Source organism: Hylobates moloch, unplaced genomic scaffold (assembly GCF_009828535.3).
Source record: "Hylobates moloch isolate HMO894 unplaced genomic scaffold, HMol_V3 SCAFFOLD_7, whole genome shotgun sequence".
NCBI classification, from domain to species: Eukaryota; Metazoa; Chordata; class Mammalia; order Primates; family Hylobatidae; genus Hylobates; species Hylobates moloch.
The window spans coordinates 104,465,008-104,492,167 of record NW_026652282.1 but is presented as its reverse complement, the minus strand read 5'-3'; the positions used below and the strand labels follow the sequence as shown (position 1 = coordinate 104,492,167).

The window sequence follows — 27,160 nt, the reverse complement described above, 5'->3', positions numbered from 1 at the left end:
TAATAGTAGTAGTAGTAGTGGTAATAGTAGTAGTAGTAGTAATAGAAATAGTAATGATATTACAAGACTATATCCCACCATGAACTCAATTTAATGAATATTGGCTTAGGAATTACTGTATGCCAGGCATTGATTCATTAAAGCAAAAAGTGAGCATTTACTATGTATCAGTTAATGTGCCAAGAGCAAGGGTGAGCTGTAAGCAAGACAAGACTTCCTGAAGCCTAAGTGTTGGGGAGGTGAGGAACAGGAAAGAGAAGAAAACCTTATCAACAACTTGGAAAGTAAAAGATTAGAGCCGTGTCAAGATGGTTCAGAGCTTCTCAGAGTCCTCAGAAATCATGACTGGGTGCTCTGACCCTTGTTCAGCCCTCTCTGCACTGGCGTTGGAAATTCTTCTCTTTCTTACTGCTGAATTCACTTGAATCTCATCTGCCACTTAGCCCTGCCCCAGTTCCCAGGACCAATCTTGACCCAAGACAGGAGATGATGGCTCCAGGCCCATAGGTAGGGGCTGAGGTTCAAGTTGCCTTGCTGTTCGTCTGACTAGAGGATGGTGCTCCAGTTTTTATATCTGGGGTCCAGTTTTGCTTTTGTTACCTTTCTGTGCCCTTATTTTTAGAAATGAGCTTCCGACTTTGTGGTTCCTCCCAAAGGCCTGTTCCAAGAACTTATTTAGTGACCCCAGTACTCTCATATGATTGGAGAGCTATACCTTATTCTTGCTGGTTTCCATCCCAAGCACTAGAGTCCTTCTCCTGAACCTCAGTCCAATGAATAAATAACCTGGTTGTTTGCTTCTCGCCAGCTGGGGCTTCTCAGTATCTCCACCTCCTAGATTCCTCTGTCTTCCCCTTACTTAGTGTAGATATTGTCTAGACAGAGAGTTATTATTACAGGTAATCTTTGTTTGTTAGAACTAAACCTTTGCCACCACCTCCTGCACTTGGATTAGTTCTCTAGTGACTGGTTTACTGCATGGGCAGTTTTTCTGTCCAGTTCTGCTTATTTACATGTGCCTCATTAAGCTGCCCAAGATCTGACATTCACAATCAGAGGCCAAAACCATTTAATACTAAGTGACCAAGGAGCTCTGAAGATACCACTGTACTTTTCTTAAAAGTCCTAATTGCCCATATTAATTCTTTTGCATTTGGACTATAGATAAGCCCCTGGCAGAGCCATTCTGTTCATTTTCCATTCATTAATTCAGCAAGGATTTATTGAACATCTATGTTTCAGACTGTGTGATATTGAAATGAATCAGCTACATCTTCTGTCCTAGAGTTCATAGTCTAGTAGAGCAGTGGAACTTGTAAATGGATCATTACAATACAGACTTAGAAGTATTATGTGATTATGGAAAGGAAGGAAGCAAAAAGCAGGGGTACCTAACCCAGACTGCAGGCAAGTAGATGTGAATAGAGAAGGTTTTCTGAAACAAGTATCACTGCTGTGTTTCAGAGGACTAGTAGGTGGTATTAGCTGCTGAAGAGACAACAAAAGTACTTCCAGGCTTATACTAACTGAGAGCTCAGCACCTTCAGGGAACAACACTTACTTTTCTATAGCTGGAACATTGGGTGTGAGGGGGAAAGAGTACAGGATGAAGCTAGAGAGGTAGGCGGGTGCTAGATTATAAAGTGCCTTATTTGCCATGTGAAGGAATTTGAATTTCATCCTGATTTTTAAAGTGGGAAATTACAGTAATGTGGAGATCTAATTTGCCAGGGTAAGAACAGACGCAGGGTAACAAGTTAAATGACTGATAGATGTTAAGAACCCTAATTAAGGTGACGATGGTGGGGGTGAAGAGTGTGTCTAGATTTGAGAGACTTAAAAGTAGAATTCATAGGACATGGTGACTGACTAGATAAGAGGGGAACAATGAGGAAAGATGATGAGGTTGCTTAGGCAAAGTTGCTTAGGCAACTATGTGGGTGGTAATTCTGCTGCCTGAGCTAGAGAGCACAGAAGGAACAGATTTTAAATAGAGGGCAGGCTGTGCTTAATGTTGCCAAATAAAATCCCCCAATTCTATTTTCCTTTTAGTAAAATAATCCTGTTGTCCAAAGGATACTACTGACAACCTACCTTTACAGAGCGCAACTGTAGAAGAATATATTTTTCTTGTAGACTATATGTAAACTATACAATTGGATAAATACTGCACTTGAAAATTAAATCCTCTCTCTTCTTTGTTAATTGGAAAGCACAGAGTAAATGAATTGGAAAGCACAGAGAATTGGAAAAAACTCACCCCATAGACAAGTTCCCCAACCATGCCGTTCCATATTTTAGTCTCCGGATCCCTTGCACCATATTTCCCATCACCAACGATGGACAATTTGTATTTGATCCTTACATGTTTGGCTATTTCATAGGCTAGGTCTACACAATAGCCTTCATATCGTTCATTTCCTTCCAGTTGCTCATGATTCTTCTTGTACATTACATATGGTGATTCCTTTGGGACCAGAAGCAAGATAAAAGGATTACTCCTATACATTTTTCTAAGAGAAGATGAATGCAATAATTTTTCCCCTCTGTGACTATTGAGGTTTGGCATGTGAAAAAGGCCTTTAAATTGTTACTTAGTAAACAGAAGAGCCTTAATTGAGTGTTCATTGGGTCACTTTTTTTTTTTTTGGTAGGGGGAGTCCTTAACTGATAATTTAAGGAAGCAGAGAAGGATTTCAGTTTTTTCTGAGAGTTTGAAAGATGGCCCAGTTTTCACCTATCAAGTCTTTGATTTCATCAAATTTGGCAGACTTAGTTACATGATGGTGAATTGCCTTTGATTTCTCAAGATTTATTATGTAGGAATCGCAGGTAGTTGAGGCAAAGCCCTGGGGAAGCATTGTGATCCTTGTGAGGTCAGGGTCCGTGGCATTTACATTTTTATATCTCCAGGGCCTAGTATAGTACTTAAGACAAAGGGAGTATTTGGTATGTATGCTTAGATGAAAGGCAAACTTCAGCCTAGTCTCCATTCAGTTAGTCATACTTTCACACCTAGAGATGTATTTGTTTTTAACCCAGGTTTGTACTTCATTCAGTAAAAACAAACCAGCTTTTAGAAAAGTGTTTTAAAACTAAATGAGAATACCATCTCACATTTTAAGTGCTTTGAGTTTTGTAGAAAACTTCTTCATGTAGTGAATTGTGCCTTGAAACGGGCTTATGACATGGGTAGGTGATTATTATTATACCCCTTTCATAAATGAAGAAACAACAACTTGAGGCTCAGAGAAGTTGTGACTTGCACAGTTTTACAGGTTAGTGGTAGACCTAATTTTAGAATCCTAATGTACTCTCTCCTCCACACAATGCTGCTTCCCCCACAATGAAGAATTAGGTTTCAAGTCCAGATGAAGCATCAGTCCTATGGGGGCGGGCATGGAGGTGGGGAGAAAGAGGAAAATGATAATCTAAAACTGTTCTAAATTCTCGTTCTTTTTCTTTCTTTCTTTTTGTTAAATGACATTCTGTTCATCATCATGGCAAGATACTTTGAGAGTTTCCTGAGCTTCCCTGTTGGAAGTTTTTACTGTTTGAACTTGAGGTCTTTTCTACTGGTGGAAAAATACTTTTCAGAAAACAGATGTCTTGCTGGACAGAAAGCCCACCTACCTTCTGTTCACACTTACCAGAATGGTAGTCACTACTATGGTCCGATTCTCTGAGGATGCACTGTCATTGCTGATTTGCTGATCTGAGAAAGGCACAAACCTTTCATACTCATTCCAGTAGCCAGCCTAGAAAGAGAAGACATTTGACCTGGATGCCTGTTTTTCCCTCAAAAAAGTACTGCATGAAATTCAAGTGCTGTTGTGGAACAAAACTTTCTTGAGCTCTATAAGGATTGACATCCTGTCTCCCCGTGTCTTGTAATTCCCATCAGGACCCCCAACACTGACACATAGGTGTGCTATTCCTTCATCCTGGAGGTTCCCATCTCCCACCCATCCTTACTGATATTTTGTAAAATAATAATACTTATTTTCTTACATCCAAATGCTGTCCTCTTTCAAGAGCCCTTTTCTTTAAATGTCTGTTTTGGTTACTTACTTTTCGAGAGCCACTGACTTTCATTTCATACACATCGATGGTATAATTTGTCCTACGTCCGTAAGTGTCAAATTGGATATTTCCAGTCATTCCTTGTACTTGCACCTGGTAGAAAGAGAAAATTTAAAATTTAAAAATAGCACGGCATTATTGCCTTCTAAGTCTCTGGGATGAGGTCTACTGACAGATCTTGGAATCTTGAAGAATTATTATTGCAAGTCATTGAGCTCTATCCACCAGATCAAGTCTATACAAGATCTTCATTTCCTCCACAGTATTTTCTTGGCATGCCTTTTAGTTTTGAAGCATTGAGTAGGTGTAAGATGCTGTTACTTATGTAATATAATGAGGGCTCTACCGCCACTTTTTCAAGGACCTGAAATTTCCACTAGCCCCTTCCTAAAAATACTCTGCAGCCTACCCCCTTAACTAGGGTAATGTATTCTAAAGTGAGTTCCTTGGGGGCCATGGCTGTGTGTTATCTTAATATTTCCCATATCTGAACATAATCTGGTTTCAGTAGCATGGGCACTGTTACACCTGGACTCATATTGTAGCTTCAATTATTAACTGAATGACCTTCGGCATGTTCTTAATGCTTTTTTACCCCAGTGTCTTAATCTGTAAGATTGAAAATCCTAGTAGTATCTATCTTTCAGAGTTATTGGGAAGATTAGAGAAGATATATATACACACACACACACACATATATATGTAATATTTAGAACAGTATGTGGCATCTATTAAGCATCAGAATACATGCTAGCTATATTAATTATTATTAACCAAAATGGATTTAGTTCTGTTTCTTGAGAGGGTTACACATTTACCAGCTACTACGGTGACAGGGATGAGCTTTCCTTCTTATTTAACCTACACTCAGCTACAGACGGGTAACAGACAAGAGAGCTAAGCCATGGAGGGATAATCCAAAGACTGATAAAATTTATTAAGCCTAAGGGGTCAGGAGTATGGAGCACTAGACAAGAAATGTAGAAGTACTGGAAGCCAGAACACTTGTTTGGGATGCCAAATGCCGATTTCATGTATGGAACAATTTTTCCTGGGCCTGGGCTCAGTATTATGAATTAGCAAGAGGCCATCTCTTCTAGGTAGATAGATTCTTTACCTATTTTACAGTGCAGGGACACTGGATGAAATACCCTCTACAAATATAAGTAATTGTTGTTAACCACTTGCATTACTCATCTGGCAAGTAAAGGTCAAAGACTTTGCTTCAAAGAGAAAGAATATATCTAATTTTCCTAGTATGAAAGAATGGAATTGTTTTTCATCACTTATGGAAAATGACAAGCTGTCAAACAAGTCAGAGGTGGCAGTGGGTTTGTGTTGCAGAAAGAAAAATGTTGTCAAATATTAGGGAACATTTTTTAAAGAGAAAGGGGCTTGTTCACCACCAGTAGGAGACTGTGGAATTCCTGTTGAAAGGAAAATGCTCCAATCTGATGAACTGAAAACAAGATGATTGTCCAACTGATCCAACAAACCTAAGCCCTATTGTTAGCTTAGGCTTGCAGAGAAGGTGGCATCACACTTCTAGTTAGAGAAAAGACCTTTGTTGAGATAGAAATTACTTATCCAGTGGGATGAGACTGATACATAATGTGAGCACGAAGGACTCTTTATACTCTATTTTGAGCATTGAATTCTGATAGAAGAGTTAGACAGGGCAGAGACAAGGGCAATAGGAACTTATTAAGGAAAGCCTTCATTAGTGAAAATAGCTAGGGCTTTAAGTCTCATTAAGAGTTGTCTATTTCTAAAGACCCAACCTATTTGAATATGATATATGAACTGGAGAATAGTCAAGGCATAGTCCAACAGATTCCAGACCCATGATTTGAATGTTTGGTGACCAGAGTAGAATTGGACTACCACTCAGAGAAATCTATTTTTAAGGATGTGGTCCAGTATTGAATGTTAGTGACAGTTTCCCAGCATCCCATCTGGGATCCCTTCTTTAATTCATAGCATCCTGTGCAAGACTTAGACATAACATTTTTATAATCTATGTATTTCTGACTTTCCTACTGGATTAGGAGCATCTCGAGATGAGAGACATTTTTTTACCTCTGTTCTCAGCAACTAATATTGTGCCTGGGATAGAGCAGATCCTTAATAAATGTTGACTGAACAAGTCTCAATGACTTAGAATCTGTGACAGATATGTCAGTAGACTGTGCTGGGCTGATCTTTGCATTATTTGCAGATTGTGAGGAGAATGATTACCCAATTTGCAAGTGGCTTGAAGATATTTTAAAGCATTTGTTTACATATTAACAATTTAAATGTGAGCACTCCTCATCTTATTTCATGCTCGCATACTAATATGGAGCCTGATACATAGTCATGGGTGCTCAATAAATATTTACTGAATGAATGTTGTGCTTATTTATTCATTAAAACAGGCCCCTTAGGAGCCTCTGCCAGGCATTGATTTTGTTTGCCAGATTTCTTTTGAAGGAAGAGAATAATTTATTGAGAAACAACTATGTGCTAGTCACAGTAAGGGATGCTTTACATTATGCAGTCTCAATTTTAATTAATTCAAATAAAATGGGATTTCTTTTAATGTAGTAAAACATTTAGTACTTCAGACTAGCCTCCCTTACAGTCCCTCTGAGTAGAGCAGTTTTACTGAGGCACTGTCTACTTTTGGAAAAAATAGATGCCTTCCAGCCTCTCTGGAGCAATAGAGATTGTCCTATGGAAAGGTAATGTATTGTTTTGGTTGAGTATCTGGTCATTAGGGCCTGGGGAGGAAGGTTACCCGGCTTATAACTTGAGCTTTATCAGTGAGGTAGACATGCAGAAACTTTTCTGTGCAGTAGTATGATCAATCTATTTTTTTTCTTAGCCCAATTGGTATCTTATCCTTCATTCTGATAGCCAGTTTTCTATTTGGGAAGGTAGTTATTTGTGTCATGAATAGGGAGTCAATTAGAGATGCTGGCTCTTGCCCCTTGAGGTTTTGTTGATGAAAACGCCTTTTGATTCACTCTGAGGGAGTTTTATATTTCACTCATCATTATGTTTCACCTGACAATACAAATCTTGTAACTGCTATGAAGGTTGAATTTAATTAACTGCTCTTCAAAATTGTACAGTGCTACCTCCATAAAACTACACTTAGGGCATTTGTTAAGGAACTGACATAATGACATAAAAATCTGCATGATGGGAGAATGAGTCATATCTCTTTCTTGAAGAGAGACACAAGGGCTACTAACCCCTTTTGATTGAATGCTTCCAACTTGGCAAATTTAAGGCATCAATAAGACAGCCAGCTACACAAAATGATGTATGTTATGAGGCCATTACAAGTTCTTCCTTGCTGGGTTGCACACAGAATTATCTTATCTTTGCCATCTCTTTGTTGATTTGGATGTCCCAAACATCAGGATAACTAAATAAGTAGAAATAAGAGATTCTTGTACTCTTGAAAGCTCATTTTAATACATGCAGGCACATGTGGCATAAAGCAAAATATTCAGGACAGAGCTCCTGCTGGGAAAACTGCAATGAATGGGTGATGCTACTTCTGGTACAAATAATGAAATCTGTTCAAAGGACATTGCTTGAAGCCTTAAATGATCTCCTATCCAGCAAATACTAAAAACAAGTGACCTATTTGACTGTCTATCCATTGATTCCTTTTACTTTTCTTTAGGCTTTTTCTTTGCAGCATTAGGCAAAAGCTTCTTAAGTAGGCCTAGAAATGTATCATGTTCCTGCATTTCATCCTGTAGAATAGCATGAGTGTTCTTTTTGACAACAGAAATACTATCACACTGGCTAAGTTCCACAGCCTGTCTAGGCTAATCATTTGTCTGATGAGCCAGAGGATGCTGTCCTTTGTAATGTCTATCTTGAAGTTAGGAACATCTTATAAAATATCCTAATCTCCCTAAAGAATGTCATATGTTTGAAAGGTTTGAATTTTTTGAAGCTATTTATATATTCAATCTGTAACTTTTGAGAGTACTAAGTTTCATTTACTAGCCACAGTATAGTGCATAACCAGAAATTCATTTGCCCTAAATTTCTCTCTTTTTTTTTTTCAAGCTTCAAGAAACGACCTCCAACTTTTAGATTTCTAGATTTGGATGATTTATAGAAATGGCTATACTTATCCTCTTTGCATACTCTGAGATTCTACATAATCTGGTCCCATTCCTTTTAGTATGTCTTCTCTCAAGATTAAGGTCTCATCTTTTTTATGTCTTTATAAGTTTCTTCCACCCCAGTAACCCATTGTGGTCTTTACCATTTTCAGAGCTCTCTCAATATCAATTCCTTGACTCCAGGGCACAGCAGGATTTGCTAAGCAGTCTCCAGCACTTCCTCTCCGGGACACATCCACTCGCTGCCTCCTCAGGTAGCGGAAAGCTTCTGCTATGACCAGTATTGCGTCGTGTGTCAATGCAGATGTATACTGAAATGGATGCATGAAAAGCAAGATATCATGATAAATGATACCCTCAAAATTTGCCTTGTTTCTTATAATTTTCGTTCATTTCTACCTATTGTTCTATGCAGTCACCTCCCTAATTATTTAAGAGATCTCTCTGGGCAAGCCTGAATTTGATTCATTCTACAATGATACTTCTTACCTCATGTGGGCATGTGTTAACGATTATTACAATCAAATGTCTCAAGAAAATCTCTCTCTTGCTCTCAATTCTGTTTCTTTTTTATACTGAGTGAGTGACTACCAAAAGGCTAGGTCCTTTATAGAGGAAGAAATATGTGTGAAGTTAAAGGATGGCATGTATAGACTGGAGAGGAAACACCATATCCTAAAGCAAGACTGGGTTACTGCTGTTTGTAATAGAAAATTGAGATCCGGTGTTTACTTAGGGGAAAATGGAAATAGCTAAGTTAGACAGCTTGAAATTAATTTGGAGGAGAACATTAATCATTTCTGTCTGGACCATGTTTCTGGCGAGCTAGGACTTCTGGCCAGCAATAAATGAGTTTTTGTTTCCTGGGGGTAGCAAAAACCAAAGCTGTTTTTCAATTGTAGAAAATTTCAATTATTATTGAGTTTTAAATCTGATAATGTTGACAATTCATAGGCAATACTTCATGATGCCACCTCTTGCAGGCAAGAATGTTTTCTATTCCTTGGATATATTGGTATGCTCTACTAGGGATGAGGTCAGTCACTTAATACAAGGGATTTGATTATCCGCAATTTGAAATGGTGGATGCTTTTTCATTAAATGAATTAACATAACGAACTATGGTTAAAATAAGCTGGCCTCTGTTTTGCAGGGGTGACAAATACTGGTAGAATATAGAAAGTTGTTGACTTTTTAAAAATGTGGCAAAATGTCCTGGGGGAGTTCTCTCTCTCTAGTACAGTATGTCCAAATACAATTGGGAGTGAATAGATTATTGCCTCTACAACTATCAATTAGCTTTTCTGACTTTTCTCATGTTACTTGTCTTTCAGAAGCAAATCATCAAGTGTGACTGTAACAGGGGACATATGTTCTTTCATGAAGAAAAATCTTTGTGTCTGTACATCTTTGCAATACATGAAGCCAACATGGTGGTGATTTTCTTTTCAGCTGACTGCATAAATTGTCAGCAATCTTAATGTAGTCCTTTCCAAACCATGCCAAAGGAGCGATTTAATTTTTGCTTTATTCAGTTTCTACTTACCAGTGTGTGAGAATACCCCCCCAAGCCCTAAAAGAAAATGTTTATAGAGTAAATTATCAGGATTTTTAATCTGTAGACAATTTTATTTCCTAATCAAAAATATAATACATCAATTTTTAAAGTGGGCTTTTGGTTTGACTGATATTGTGCAAGGTTCTTTTTTTTTCTTTTTTTAATTATTGTACTTTAAGTTTTAGGGTACATGTGCACAATGTGCAGGATTGTTACATATGTATCCATGTGCCATGTTGGTGTGCTGCACCCATTAACTTGTCATTTAGCGTTAGGTGTATCTCCTAATGCTATCCCTCCCCCCTCCCCCCACCCCACAACAGTCCCCGGAGTGTGACGTTCCCCTTCCTGTGTCCATGTGTTCTCATTGTTCAATTCCCACCTATGAGTGAGAACATGCAGTGTTTGGTTTTTTGTCCTTGCGATAGTTTACTGAGAATGATGTTTTCCAGTTTCATCCATGTCCCTACAAAGGACATGAACTCATCCTTTTTTATGGCTGCATAGTATTCCCTGGTGTATATGTGCCACATTTTCTTAATCCAGTCTATCGTTGTTGGACATTTGGGTTGGTTCCAAGTCTTTGCTATTGTGAATCGTGCCGATATTGTGCAAGGTTCTATAATGACGAATACTAAGCAAAAGTAATCTGTAAGTTGTAACATCTATTTAAATATTCAATTTTTAAAGTTATTTAAAGGGTTTTACTTATAAGTGTGAACATTTCTTCTCAGTGGGTTCTAGAACTTTACATTATACACACCAAGTGTTATCAATGAATAGTCCAGAGCTGAGATTGGCTTCCTTCTCTTTTGTATGGCTCTACAACTTCAGCACAGGCATAAACTACCCTTCAGTACCCTTTTCATACTTCTTACCCTTACTCATTTTCTCATGCCTAACACAGTGTCTGGCACATTGTAGGTGCCAGACTACTAACCCACTAAAATATTAAATAAATGAATTTCTCTCTTCTACCTATTACCTGGTAAATCTAAAGATCATAAAGCAGTGTGGGTAGGCAGTTTTATGAAAAATCTAAATTTGAGTAAGCTCACCTAAATGTAATGCAATATGCATTTTAACCATGACTTTATGCTTTTGATATTTTTATCCTGATTTCTATGAAAATGGGCAACTTAGGTAATCTAATTATTTTCAACAATACTTTAGCAAGCAGGAAAACATTTCCATTCAATATATGTGTAGGCAACATACACTCTGTATTGGAGCCTAATTCACTTGGGATTATTTTCCAGTAAATATCAGTTTAGTACATTAAAAATTTTTTTGATTACAAAGGATTCATCATAGGGACTGTGACCATATTTACTGAAGCAAATTAGGACACTTGATCGGACCCTAAAACAGAATGTTTTAAAACAAGACTATCTTGGAAAAATCTGGCAGGCATAATCACTACAACCACAGGGTACCACTTAACTAGTAAGTGGCTTAACTGAACGAAAAAAGTATGTTTAACCCATAACTTTTCTAGAACACACCAATTGCATAAAGTAGTTTCACTTGTATTATGTTCTGACGTAACCCATTTAAGATGGAGCTGCATAGGTGGTACAGAATGTATCTCTATATCTTTTTTCTGGTCTGTGTTGCCTACTGTTCTCCCCTATTATTGTTATTATTATTGTTATTATTATTATTATTATTATTATTATTTTGAGATGGAGTCTTTTTCTGTCGCCCAGGCTGGAGTGCAGTGGCATGATCTCGGCTCACTGCAACCTCTGCTGCATGGGTTCAAGCCATTCTCCTGCCTCCACCACCCAAGTGTCTGGGATTACAGGCGCATGCTACCATGCCTGGCCTGTTATCCCCTATTCTATTCTTGCCAGGGAGGAAGGATGTGAGGATGAGTATCTTGAAACAATGAGGAAGATCTTTTCCCCTTTTCCTTTTTTAGGAAAGGGTCGTGACTCTATTTTGATCCCCCATTTCGTACCACAGCTATGGTACATACTTTCACTATATCAGGAAGAATTTAAAGTCAGTTTCATATTTGAATCAATGCACCGAGGGAATGATTTACTTAAAAAATATATTTGAAGGGTCCTTTGTGTAGCATGAAGAACTTTCCCCTAATTTATCTGTTTAATTCCTGGTTTTTAAATAATAGAATTTCTAGCCATAAGGGAACACATGAAAAATGTGCATTTTTAACCATGACTTTCTGCTTTTAATATTCTTATCTTGATTTTGTGAAAATGAGCAACCTAGGTAATTTAATTATTTTCTAAGATACTTTAGCAGGCAGGAAAACATTTCCATTCAATATACATATAGGCAATGTACACTCTTTATTAGACCCTAATTCACTTGGGTGTACTGAGATTCATGGAACTTATTAAAACAAAGCAATCACATAAATAATGTAAAATCTAATTTTCTGTTTCAGACTATCAATCTTCCTTACCTATTCCCACTGCCCCCACCCTTTGCCTGGCTCAGGTTCTTGTAATACTGTAAATTGTTATGAGCATATTACAAATAAAATTCATCAAAAATTAAGTTAACTTATTTCCAAGCACTGGATTTTAAAAGATCTCATTCTCAACAGCTTCTTTATTCAGGGGTTTAGTTTTCAAATGCAATAGCATCACCTGCAGTTGTTTTGTGGCATCTTTGAATCACTTCTGAGGAAAATCACTTGATCGTAAGATGACTGTTAGTATATAAAGACCATACTGAGATACTTTGAAAAGCTGGCCTTAGGTTTTTTACATGCCATGGAACATTACCTTTAGTGGTGCATTCTTGGCTTCAGGGAATTCCCTTTCATCCAGCCTCACCCAGCGCTGTATGAACTGCTGAACCATAGGGTTTTCATTGTTGACAATCTGGAAACCTGTAATATTGGCTCCCCCATGCATGACTCTTTCCAGTAAAATATCAGTAAAACCCTGGAAAGACATTGAAAGGATCATGATTGTGGGAGGTTGTATATTCTTACTCACCATATCTGTTAGAGTGCTACGGATAATGTGAAAGCTCCTTCCCTAGGATCATTTATTAGCAATCAAGACAGCCTTGAATATGAAATTAATAGTTAGGGCACTATGTCCCTGAAACTGCAGGCATAATGGAGAAAATATGCATTCTTCCATTTTAGTTCCTGTGTCTTTCTGTAATGTGGCTGCCGCACGGACAAACATAGGTGCCAACTTTAAGCAAATATTTTGATGTGTTTCATTTACCTGTATTTTTAGTCTTTCTTCATTGCATACAAATATAATGCTTTATGTAATTGGAAAATGTTGAAAAAGTTTGACCCTAATGGGTGTTATAGCAAACTTTTCTTCAGCCTAAGATAATAAACACGGTGGACTGCTTCAGATTCTAGTGATGAGTACTTTAGAAATTTGTGACTTACAGAAATGCCAGTGAGTGAAACTGACAGCTTGGTTGTATATGATGGTATAAATCCCAGGGTATGTCTCACATGTATCCATAAATGAATCTTTTCTTTGAGATAGAATCTCGCTCTGTTACCCAGGCTGGAGTGCAGAGTCTCGCTGTGTCACCCAGGCTGGAGTGCAGTGGTGTGATCTCGGCTCACCGCAACCTCTGCACCACCCCCCAGGTTCAAGCTATTCTCATGCCTCAGCCTCCCAAGTAGCTGGGATTACAGGCGCATGCCACCATGCCCGCCCAAGTTTTGTATTTTTGGTAGAGACGGGGTTTCACCATGTTGGCCAGGCTGGTCTCGAACTCCTGACCTCAAGTGATCTGCCTGCCTTGGCCTCCCAAAGTGCTGGGATTACAGGCATGAGCCACTGCACCCAGACAATAAATGAATCTTAACAACTACTACATAGTATCCACCACTTTCTTCTAATTTGCTGTGGCTACCATCTGGTGCCTCTGCCACCTAAGCCTTGTGAAAGGAGTATCTCCATGTGAGCTCTGCCAGCTCCATTGGGCATTATTATCTTCTGGGACAAGTTGCAGCCCAGGAATTGCTGCTACTTTTGCTGGATAACTATATCCTGCTAATTACTATTAATGTGTTAGGGTCTTCAATGAGCTGAAGCCATCATTTCTATTCATAAACAGATGGGTAGAATTCTTCCTCCCTTCTTTAGAACCCTCCAACATTTTAATATAAAAATGATCAAACATACAGAAAAATAGAAAGATTTATACAGTGAATACCCACATAGTCACACTCAGATTCTACAAGTATTTTTCTACCCATCTATCAAACCATTTCATTTTGGGATTCATTTCAAAGCAAGTTGGAGACATTAGTATACTTCACCCTTAAAGATTTCAGCATGCAGGTCATTAACTAAAATTCAATGTTTGTTTACAGTTCTTTTTCTTTCTTCATTTTTTGAGGTAAAATTTACATCAATGAAATGTACTTGATGAGTTTTGATAAATGCATACACCTTTATTACCCGAATCCGTATCAATTCTTTAATGTTTCCTCTCTTAACAGTCTAAAAAAGGTTTTATTGAAGTGTAATAATTGTATAGAGAAGTGCACATATCTTTACGTGTATAGCTTGGTGAATTTATTCACAAACTAAACATAAACAATATCTGTAGAGTCAGCACCTCCATCCATGCTTCTCTTAAGTTTACATTTCTTTACCATGGATAACAAGACAGTCTTAGAAAACATTTTAGTGAAACAGCTTTTTCAGTTATTACTTACAGCCCCTTCCTCTTCTTTTCATAAGTGGGGTATGAGTCAATGAGACTGGACAAAGAGTCAAATAGTTTACATCACTGAGAACCACTCCTTCATTCTGATAACCACAAAGCGTTTTAAAAATTAACATTAATTCATCATGATGAGTTTTCTCCCAAAGGCTTTCTTCATGAGAGAAAATAAGACTCAGTGTTTTTTCCCATTTTATTCCCCCTGTAATAAATTCAGCAGAGAGCCTCACTTGTGTTGAAAGTCTAGCAGAGGCTACCATTGAGGTTTAAGCCTAACTGTTACCCAACTCTCCATTCTCACTTCTTAAACTTATATTCAAATAAAATGCTGAGGATAAAACTCCAATGAAAGGGGCTTCAAGATGGCTGAATAGAGGCATCCAGAACTCACCTCCTGTACAAAGAAGAAATAAAATAGTGAGTAGATAATCACACTTTGAATATATTTCCTAAGAGAGAATGCTGGAATTCAATAGAGAAGTGACAGGAAACATCTGACTCAAGGAATGAGAAAGGAGTAAGGCAGCCTGCTTGGCTGGGATCATCTGGAAGCCTGGAGAGGTGCCTCAGCGTGGATAAAGGATAAGTGAGAGAACCCTAGCAGTCCATATTCCCAATGTGGACTCCTGCAATCCTAGCCCTGGGAGAGCCCTCAACCCACATGGGCTTTGGAGTTGCCTAGAGATTGTATAATGGCATTTCTCTAGAGAGGGAGCCTGAGTGGGTCTTACCTACCCCAGAGTCCTAAGCAGCCACAGCAGGGTGCCATTTTGAGAGCCCAGCCCCCACCAGACTACATCCTGACCAGGGGCCCAACAGCCCCTGCATTTCCACATCCTTGGAACCCCATCAATGGGGTTGAATACCTTGAATGCAGGGCTGGCCTTGTTGTTGGCTGCTGCTGCCAGGGCGAAACGCGAGTCATTGGCAGTGACCCTGTCACTCCCAGTAGCAGTGCTGCTACATATTTAAAAGAGCCCTGAGGAAAGGCTTCCCTGCTTATATCAGGGCCAAAGCACATGCTCCCAAGCTACCTGTTTATGGCTGCTGCCACTGAAAGCCACCATGCCTTCTCCAGCAGTAGGGCTGCAGCACAGCCACTTCAGCCCCAACCTGAGCATTCTACTGGGGATCTAGGGATCATCTCACCCCTGCCTACCACAGCCAGCACCCACATGCACCACCAGATGGCCTGGCTCTACTCCCCTCAATTCCCAGTGCCTGAGTAAACTGTCCAGGGGCCTGGAGATTGCCCTGCCCCATTCACCACCACTGGAACTTAGCACTCCTCCTGGGAACCTGAGGACAGGCTGACTTAGCTTGTCACTACCACCATGGCTGGGACTCACCTGCATGTGCTACCTACAGGCCTCAAGAATGGCTGGCCTAGCCTATTGCAGCCACCATCATCACCAGGACAAACAACTTGGGAGTCAGAGGATTGTGTTGCCTCTGCTACAACCATTGCCCATGCCATGCCCAATTCCTAGGGCTCCAAGGACCCACCCACCCATCCGGCCCACCACTGCCACTGCTGGCATCTGAGCAAGCTGCCTGGAGGCCCAAGAATCAGCCTGACTAGACCCACTAACACTGGTGCCCATGCGCACTTCCCTGAGGCCCATGGACAGGTATGTTTGACCTGTTGCTACTACCACTGGTGCCCAAGAACTGGCCCATCTGATGTCCCCATCCCCAGCAAAACTTTACCACAGCCTCCACCAACAACTGCACCCTACACCACCAAGGAAATCACAAATACTACTGATGCTGTTTACAGCCAGATAAATCATCATGGGGACTATATTATTGCACATACCGAGAATCAAAGCCAAAGTGTCCTACCCAACCAACACCATAGATAGATCTTCAGGAAAAAGTCCTCCCCTACAAAAGCAAATTTAAAATATTAGAAGAAGTAACTGTTACACCAAATGTGCAGATATCAATGCAAGGACACAAAAAATATGAAAAAGTAAAAAAAAAAAATACAATGCCTCTGAAGGAACACAATACTTCTCCAGCAATAGATCCCAATCAAAAAGAAATTTATGAAATCCCAGAAAAATTCACAATAATGATACTAAAGAAGTTTAGTGAGATACAAGAGAACACAGAAATCAGAACAACAATACAAATAAATCAGAAAAACAATGCAGGATATGAGTGAGAAATTTACCAAAGAGATAGCTAAAATAAAAAGAAAAACATACAGAAATTCTAAAGCTGAATAATTCATTGAATGAAATATAAAATACATTTGAGAGATTCAACACTAGACTAGATCAAGCAGAAGAAATAATTTTAGAAGTTGAAGACAAGTCATTGAAATAACCCAGTCAGACAAAAATGAAAAAATACTAAAAAAGAATAAACAAAGCCTATGACATATAGGACACTGTAAAGTGATCCAATAATGTGAATTTTTAGTGTCCCAGAAGGTGAAGAGAAAATGAAAGTGATAAAAAACCTATTTAACAAAATAATAGCTGAAAACTTTCCAGATGTAGCAAAAGATTTAGACATACAAATACAGGAAGCTCAGAGATCCCTAAACCTTTATAAAGGTCTTCTCCATGGCACATTGTAGTCAAACTGTTGAAAGTCAAAGATAATTCTAAAAATAGCAAGAGAAAAGCATCTAGTCACTTAGTCTGATGGGAGTTCCCATTAGACTGACAGTGAATTTCTCAGCAGAAATGTTATAGGCCAGGAGAGAATGGGCTGCTAAATTCAAAGTTCTGAAAAACAAAACAAAACAAAAAAAACACCTGGCAACCAAGGATACTATACTGAAGAAAGTTGCCCTTCATAAATGAAGGAGAAATAAGTCTTTCCCAGACAAGCAAAAGCTGAAATAATTCATAACTACTAGACTAGCCATATAAAAAATGCCTAAGGGAGTCTTACACCTGGAAGAAAAAGGAGAGTATATACCATAATGAAAATACATGAAAGTATAAAACCCACTGGTAGAGCCAACACACAAATGAGGAAGAGAAGGGACTCAAATGTTTCCACTATAGAAAACCATCAAACCACAATGATAAACAGTAAGAGAGGAAGAAAGAAGCAAAGTATATGCAAAATAACCAGAAATCAATTAATAAAATGACAGAAATGAGCCTTCAAATATTAATAATAACTTTGAATATAAATAGATTAAACTTTCTACTTAAAAGATATAGACTGGGCCGGGTGCGATGGCTCACGCCTGTAATCTCAGCACTTTCGGAGGCTGCGGCAGGAGGATCATGAGGTCAGGAGATCGAGACCATCCTGGCTAACATGGTGAAACCCCGTCTCTACTAAAAATACAAAAAAATTCGCCAGACATGGTGGCGGGTGCCTGGAGTCCCACCTACTTGGGAGGCTGAGCCAGGAGAATGACGAACCCAGGAGGTGGAGCTTGCAGTGAGCCGAGTTCGTGCCACTGCACTCCAGCCTGGGCAACAGAGTGAGACTCTGTTTCAAAAAAAAAAAAAAAAAAGAAAGATATAGACTGGCTGAATGGATTTAAAAAATGACCCAGCTATATGCTGCCTACAAGAAACTCACCTCACATGTAAATGTACGTATAGGGTCAAAGTAAAGGGATGGAAAAAGACATTCTGTGCAAACAGAAATTTAAAGCAAGCAGGAGTAGCTATACTTATGTCAGAAAAAAACAGACTTAAGTCAAAAACAGTGAAAAGAGATAAAGAAGGTCATTACATGATGATAAAGGGATTAATCTAATAATAATATATAACAATTCTAAACATATATGCCTCTGACACCAAAGCACCAAGACAAATATTATTACAAGTAAACAGAGAGCTAGACTCCAGTACAAAAATAGGTGAGAGCTTCAACACCCTACTCTCAGTATTAGACAGATCATCTAGAGGGAAGATTAACAAAGAAACACTGAATTTAAACTTCACTTGAGATCAAATATACATAACAGAGATTTATAGAACATTTCATACAACAGCTATAGAATACACATTCTTCTCATCAGCACATGGAACATTCTCCAGGATAGATTATACATTAGGATACAAAACAAATCTCAAAAAAATTTAGAAAATCAAAATCATATCAAATATCTTCTCAGGCCACAAAGGAGTTTAACTAGAAATCAGTAACAAGAGGAACTTTGGAAACTAAACAAATACCTGGAAATTAAACAACATGCTCCCAAATGACCATTGGGTCAAAGAAGAAATTAAGGAGGAAATTTAAAAAATTCTTGACACAAATGAAATTGAAACACAACATACCAAAATCTATGGGATACAGAAAAAGCAATGTTAAGAGGGAAGTTTATAGAAATAACTGCCAACATCAAAAAAGTAGGAGGATGTCAAATAAACAATCTAATGATGCACCTCAACAAACTAGAAAAGCAAGAACAAACCAAAGCCCAAATTAGTAGAAGGAAAGCAATAATGAAGATCAGAGCAGAACTAAATGAAACAGACTAAAGAAAAACACAAAAGAACAACAAAATAAATTTTTTCAAAAGATAAACAAAATCAATAAACCACTAGCTAGATGAACCAAAAAAGAGAGAAAATCTAAATAAATAAAATCAGAAATAAGAAAGGAGACATTACAGTTGATACCATAGATATATGAAAAATCAGCCTGGCATGGTGGCTCATTCCTGTAATCCCACACTTTGGGAGGCCTAGGCGAGTGGACCATTTGAGGTCAGGAGTTCAAGACCAGCCAGGGCAACATGGTGAAACTCTTGTCTCTACTGAAAATACAAAAATTAGCTGGGTGTGGTGGCACACACCTGTAATCCCATCTACTCGGGAGGCTGAGGCAGGAGAATTGCTTGAACCCAGGAAACAGGTTGCAGTGAGCCAAGATTGAACCACTGCACTCCAGCCTGGGTGACAGAGTGAGGCCCTGTCTCAAAAAAGAAAAAAATGAAAGATCATCAGAGACTGTTTTGAACAACTGGATGATAACAAACTGGAAAACCTTGAGAAAATGGATAAATTCCTGAAGGCATGCAACCTATCAAAATTTAATCAGGAAGAAATTGAAAACCTAAACAGACCAATAATGAGTAATGAGATTGAATCAGTAATAAAAAGTATCTCAACAAATAAAAGTCTAGGACTGAATGCTTCACTGCTGAATTCTACCAAACTCACAAAGAAGAACTAATACCAATTCTCCTCAAACTATTCCAAAAATATTAAGGGGAGGGAATTCTCCCTAACTCATTCTATGATGCCAGCATTACTCTGACACCAAAACCAGACAAGGATGCAACAACAAAAAAAAACTACAGGCAAATATCCATGATGAACATAGATGCAAAAGTCCTCAACAAAATACTAGCAATCTGAATCCTACAATCTGTCCAAAAGATACACCATGATCAAGTGGGATTTATCCCAGTGATGCAAGAATGGTTCAACATATGCAAATAATATATTGCATCAACAGAATGAACACCAAATCTGTATGATCATCTCAATAGACGCAGAAAAATCATTGGGTAAAAGTCAACATCCCTTCATAATAAAAACTCTCAACAAACTAGGCATAGAAGGATTGTACCTCGACATAATGAAGGCTATGTATGACAAACCCACAGCTGAAATCAGACTGAATGGGAAAATGCTGAAAACCTTTCCTCTGAGAAATGGAACAAGACAAGGATGCACACTTTCATCACTCCTATTCAATGTATTACTGGAAGTCGTACCCAGAGCAACCAGGTAGGAAAAAGAAAGGTCCAAATTGGAAAGGGGGAAGTCAAATTGTCCTTCTTTGCATATGTCATGAGCTTATATCAAGACAAACCTAAAGACTCCACCAAGCAATTCTTAGATCTGATCATTAAATTCAGTAAAATTGCAGGATATAAAATCAACATACAGAAATCAGTAGTGTTTTTATGCACCAATATTGATCTAGCTGAGAGAGAAATCAAGAAGGCAATCCCATTTACAGTAGCTACTGAAATATCTAGGAATAAACTTAACCAAGGAGGTGAAAGACCTTTACAAGGAAATCTCTGATGAAAGGTATTGAAGAGGACACAAATGGAAAGACACCCCACACTCATGGATTGAAAGAATTAATATTGTTAAAATGACCATACTACTCAAAACAATCTACAGATTTCATGCAATTCCTGTCAAAATACCAATGCCATATTTCACAGAAATAGAAAAAAAAAAATCCTAAAATTCACATGGAATGAAAAAAGAGTCCAAGTAACCAAAGCAACCCTGAGCAAAAAGAACAAAGCTGGAGGCATCATACTACCTGGCTTCAAGATGTGTCACCAGGCTATAGTAATCAAAATGACACAGTATTCATATAAAGGCAGACACATAGATGAATGGGACAGAATAGTGAACCCAGAAATAAATCCACATATTTACAGCCAATTTATTTTCAAAAAAATTTCTAAGGACATACACTGGGGAAAGGGCACCCTCTTCAATAAATGGTGCTGGGAAAATTAGATACTCATATTCGGAAGGATGAAACTGGACTCCTATTTTTCATCATATACGAAAATGAACTCCAGATGGATTAAAGACCTAAACATAAGACTCGAAACTATAAACCTACTAGAAGAAAACATAGGGGAAGCACTTCAGGACTTTAGTGTAGGCAAAGATTTTATGGCTAAGACCTCAAAAGCACAGGCAACAAAAACAAAAATAGACAAGTGAGACTATATTAAACCAAAAAGCTTCTGCACAATAAAGGAAACAATCAACAGAGTGAAGAGACAACCTGTTGAATGGGAGAAAATATTTGTAAACTATTCATCCAACAAGGGACTAATATCCAGAATATACAAGGAACTCAAACAACTCAATAAAAAACAAAAAGAAAAACAAATAATCCCATTAAAAAGTGGGCAAAGAACATGAATAGAAATTTCTTAAAATAAGACATACAGATTGCCAACAAGTGTATGAAAAAATGCTCAACACCACTAATCAAATGGGAAATACAAATTAAAACCACAAAAAATCTTACCTTGATTAGAATGGCTACTATTAAAAAGACAAAAACAAACAAACAAAAACAACAACAACCAAATGCTGGCAAGGATGAGGAGAAAAGGGAACTCATGTACACTGTTGGGAATGTAAATTAGTATAGCCACTATGGAAAACAGTGTGAAGATTTATCAAAAAACTAAAAATAGAGCTACCATATGATCCAGCAATCCCACTACCGAGTATTTATCCACAGGAAAAGAAATCGGTATATCTAAGGAATACCTGCACTCCTTTGTATATTGCAGCACTATTAACAATAACAAAGATATGGAATAAACCTGAGTGTGTTCATCAATGAACAAGTGGATAAAGAAAATACATAACCAACAACAGCCAAGCCAAGAACCAAATCAGGAATGCAATCCCATTGACAATTGGCAGAGAAAGAATAAAATACCTAGGAATACAGCCATCTAAGAAGGTGAAAGATCTGTACAATGAGAATTACAAAACACTGCTCAAAGAAATCAGAGATGACACAAACAAGTGGAAAAACATCCCATGCTCATGGTTAGGAAGAATCTATATCATTAAAATGGCCATAATGCCCAAAGCAATTTATAGATTCAATGCTATTCCCATCAAACTACAAATGACATTCTTCACAGAACTAGATAAAAATTATTTTAAAATTCCTATGGAACCAAAAAGGAGCCCAAATAGCCAAGGCAATCCTAAGCAAAAAGAACAAAGCTGGAGGTATCACACTACTCAACTTCAAACTATACTACACGGATACCATAACCAAAACGGCATGATATTAGTACATAGACTAATGGAACAGAATAGGTAACCCAGAAATAAGGTTGCACACCTACAACCAAGCTGACAAAAACAAGCAATGGTGAAAGGATACCCTATTCAATAAGTGGTGCTAGGAGAAGTGGCTAGCCATGTGCAGAAGATTGAAATGGGACCCCTTCCTTTCACCATATACAAAAACCAACTCCAGATGGATTAAGGACTTAAATGTAAAACCCAAAACTATAAAAACCCTGGAAGACAACCTAGGTAATACCATTTAGGACATAGGAACAGGCAAAGATTTCATGAGGAAGATGCCAAAAGCAATCCCAACGAAAGCAAAAATTGACGAATAGAACCTAATTAAACTAAAGAGCTTCTGCACAGCAAAGGAAACTATCAACAGAGTAAACAGACAATCTACAGAATGGGAGAAACCATTTGCAAACTATACATCTGACAAAGGTCTAATATCCAACATCTATATGCAATTAAAACAAATTTACACAAAAAACTCAAACAACCCCATTGAAAAATTGACAAAGGACACGAACAGGCACCTTTCAAAAGAAAACAAGCGTGTGGCCAACAAGCACATGAAAAAAAGCTCAATATCGCTGATCATTAGAGAAATGCAAATCAAAACCACAGTGAGATACCATCTCACACCAGTCAGAATGGCTATTAAAAAGTCAAAAAATAACAGATGCTGACAAGATTGCAGAGAAAAGAGAACACTTTTTTTTTCAGAGTCTCACTCTGTTGCCCAGGCTGGAGTGCAATGGCATGATCTCGGCTAACTGCAACCTCTGCTGCCCAGGTTCAAGTGATTCCCCTGCCTTAGCCGCCCAAGTAGCTGGGATTACAGGCTTGTGTCACCATGCCTGGCTAATTTTTGTATTTTTAGTAGAGATGGGGTTTCACCATGTTGGCCAGGCTGGTCTCGAACTCCCGACCTCAGATGATCCACCCGCCTTGGTCTCCCAAAGTGCTGGGAATACAGGCGTGAGCCACCATGCCTGGCCGAAAAGGGAACACTTTATACATTGTTGGTGGGAGTGTAAATTAGTTCAACCATTGTGGAAAGCAGTATGGAAATTTCTCAAAGACTTAAAAACAGAACTACCATTAGACCCAGCAATCCAATTACTGGGTATATATCCAAAGGAATATAAATCGTTCCATTATAAACACATATGCACGTGAATGTTCATTGCAGTACTACACAATAGCAAAGACATGGAATCAACCTAAAGGCCCATCAGTGATAGACTGGATAAAGAAAATGTGCTACATATACACCATGGAATACTATGCAGTGATAACATGAAGATTATGTCTTTTGCAGGAATATGGATGGAGCTGGAGGCCGTTATCCTTAGCAAACTAACACAGGAACAGAAAACCAAATACTGCAAGTTTTCACTTATAAGTGGGAGAGAAATGATGAGAACACAAGGACACATAGAGTAGAACTACAGACACTGGGGCCTATTGGAAGGTGGAGGCTAAGAGGAGGGAGAGGATCAGAAAAAATAACTATTGGGTCCTGGGCTTAGTACCTGGGTGACAAAATAATTTACAAAACAAACTTCTGTGATACAAGTTTACCTATATAACAAACCTACACATGTACCCTTGAACCAAAAATAAAAGTTGAAAAAAAGATTAAAAAAAACTTAAAAAGTTTAATGGCCTTCAAAAAAATGTGGTATATACACACAATGGACAACTATTTGGCCATAAACAAGAATGAAATCATGTCATTTGCAGCAACATGGATGGAACTGGAGGTCATTATGTTAAGTGAAATAAGCCATGCTCAGAAAGACAAATATTGTATATTTTCACTCATATCTGGGAGCTAAAAATTTTGATCTCATGGAAGTAGAGAGTAGAATGACAGTTACTAGAGGCTGGGAAGGGTGAGAGTGGGGGCAGGATGAAGAGAGGCTGGTTAATGCGTACAAAGATACAGTTAGATAGAAGGGAAAAGTTCTCTTGTTCAATAGCAGAGTAGGGTAATTATAGTTAACAACAATGTATTGTATATTTCATAGTAGCCAGAAGAGGGGTCTTGAAATGTTCCGAACACATAGAAATGATAAATACTCAAGGTGTTGGATATCCTAAATTCACTGATTTGATCATTACAATTCTATGCATGTGACAATATATCACATGTACCCCACAGATATGTACAAATATGTGTCATTTAAAATCTTTAATGAATAGCTTTAATTCATTTACCATGCCTAACCACATTTGGCAGTTAGCAAATATTACATAAGAAAATTGACCAACTGCCCATTGACCTGCTGCTGTGGGGAAGGATGGGATCTCTTGTGCTTGGCCTGTATCTTAAAAGCCTGGGCTGGAAAAGTAGAGCCATCTTCCTTGAGAGAAAGGGGTTGTGTATGCTTCTGCCACCATTACAGTCCTCAGGGTCAATAGGCACGGCATGCACTAGAAAGCAGTATCTCTCACTTTGATAAGCTTCATACTCCTGTTTACCTAATATTCATAGCATGTTAAAATGGCAATGTAGAATTAGCAAAAGAGAGGGAGAAAGGGTCCCCCAAATCTCACTTTCTCTGCCTTAAGGCCTAAGAGCCAGCAATTCAGTCCAGTTATTGTCTACTGTACCACTCTTTTCTTGGAGATTTGCCCTAATTACCCTTTTTCTGGCAGAGAAACTAAAAGGAGATGTCCACCTCAAATATACCTCAAAAATTACCACCCTTTGCTCCCAGGAAGCTTCATCCTGCCGCATACACCCCACAAATTCCCACTTGGGTGTCTTGATCTCCAGTAAACACACTGTGATTTGGAAACACCTTTATAGGAATACAGTGCACTCATCTCTATACCCAACCTCGACCATATCACTGAGGAACTAGAAGTCTCTCAGTCAACTAATGTTTTATGACAGACATCCCGGGAATGAGTTCTGGCACACTGCAAATTGGCATTAGCCTGGCTGTACTCGTGGGATAAAATGTGTCCACAGCAGCACAGATTAAACCAGGGGGAGGTCATCACAACCTGTTTTTTTTTAGCTGGCAAGACCTCCACACCACTAGCTCCTACTGAGGGCCATTACAGCTTACCAGGCCATATGGACAGAAAGCACTAACAGCCCCTTTGGCAAGGTGAAGAGAGCAGAAGTGAGGTAAAAAAAGAAAGAAGATAACAGGTGTTTAGGGAGATGAAAGGAAAGCTCTTGTTACTAAAGGGCAAGAGTTAACTGGATCCTGGTCCTACTTCTCCCTCTGTCCCATTTGTGTATATTTTGCTTGTTATCTTTCTTCAGATTCTATGACTTGTTTGTCACTCTGGTTCCCAGCATTTAGATAGAGCAACCAAGAGTCCTCAAGGTTGAGATGATCAAGGCTGGATTTTTCCCTAAACCTTCTGAAGAAACACTAATGCAGCAGAACTGATTAATAAATATCAAAGAAGTAGAAGAGGAAAAGAGAAGGGAAATGAGTAATAGACAGGTGGATATAAGGAAAATTGTCAAGCCAAAGACAGGAGTTTGTTGGCTCTTTGTCATCTTTCTTTTTCTGATACCTTTTTTATTATAAAGACTTTTCTTTTTGTATCAACTATTGCTAAATTCCACTGTTTAAGTGACCACTGACAGTCCATGATATTGCAAAAATTAAAGCCTGATTCTCTCCACAGCCTCTTCAGAGACACTAACACAGCAGAGCTGATATTCAACAGTAGGAGAGGAAAGGAGAAAAGGTAGAGAGGGATGATGGAAATTAAGAGAGAGGTACTGTACAAGGGCAGGATTTGTTTGGCTTCTAGGTCTCTTTCACTTCTTATCCTAACATTTTAAGACATTACTCCTTTCCATAAATCCATCTTTGATGGATTTTTATGGTTATGACACTTATAACCCTAAGGCAGGCCAATGATCCCCCAAAACCTATGTAAAGATACTCACACAGCACAGGTGATGATATAATATCCAGAAAGAAAAATGGAGTAAATAAAAGGGTAAGGGTCAGTGGTAGGAAGATGGAGGTTAGGAGAGATGTGTGGGCTAAGGTAGAGGAGCTGGCTGGCTTCTTGTCTTCATTCTCCTAGTACAGTATCTCATTGTTTTAAGGCATTTTACTGACCCCATAACCTCTTGTTAGATTTTCTCCTTAGGCTGTTGGATCACAGTTTTCAAGGTGATAAAACTGAAGCTGAGTTTCTTAAAACCTCCTTAAAGACACTAACATAAAAGAGATGAGCATCAAATATATAGATAGATGGATGGAAGTTAGGAGAGAAGAGATGGCCAAGGAGGAAGATTTTGCTGGCCTCTCTCAACCTCTTACATCTATTTCACTTTTTAAAAACATGGAATTTTTTTCTTCTAAAACAAGTTGCTACCCCTCAGAAATAATGCCACATATCTACAACCACCTGATCTTTGACAAACCTGACAAAAACAAGAAATGGGGAAAGGATTCCCTATTTAATAAATGGTGCTGAGAAGACTGGCTAGCCATATGTAGAAAGCTGAAACTGGATCCCTTCCTTACACCTTATACAAAAATTAATTCAAGATGGATTAAAGACTTAAATGTTAGACCTAAAACCATAAAAACCCTAGAAGAAAACCTAGGCAATACCATTCAGGACATAGGCATGGGCAAGGACTTCATGACTAAAACACCAAAAGCAATGGCAACAAAAGCCAAAATTGACAAATGGGATCTAATTAAACTAAAGAGCTTCTGCACAGCAAAAGAAACTACCATCAGAGTGAACAGGCAACCTACAGAATGGGAGAAAATTTTTGCAACCTACTCATCTGACAAAGGGCTAATATCCAGAATCTGCAATGAACTCAAACATATTTACAAGAAAAAAACAAACAACCCAATCAAAAAGTGGGCAAAGGACATGAACAGACA

At 38.4% G+C, this 27,160-nt stretch overlaps 1 protein-coding gene across 8 annotated transcripts in view; it reads right to left on the bottom strand.

The window, feature by feature from the left end:
* Positions 1–27,160, bottom strand: part of GRIA3 (glutamate ionotropic receptor AMPA type subunit 3) — a 319,120-nt gene that overhangs the window by 85,166 nt on the left and 206,794 nt on the right. For all 8 annotated transcript variants that reach the window (XR_009214295.1, XM_032757560.2, XM_032757559.2 and 5 more), the window contains 5 exons: positions 12,534–12,695; positions 8,360–8,527; positions 4,072–4,176; positions 3,651–3,758; positions 2,261–2,467 (listed from right to left, as the gene is read on the bottom strand). Coding sequence is in view for 7 of the 8 variants with exons in the window: in XM_032757560.2 (XP_032613451.1) it covers positions 2,261–2,467; positions 3,651–3,758; positions 4,072–4,176; positions 8,360–8,527; positions 12,534–12,695 (750 nt within the window). In the remaining variant the exon portion in view is untranslated. The remainder of the gene's footprint in view (positions 1–2,260; positions 2,468–3,650; positions 3,759–4,071; positions 4,177–8,359; positions 8,528–12,533; positions 12,696–27,160) is intronic.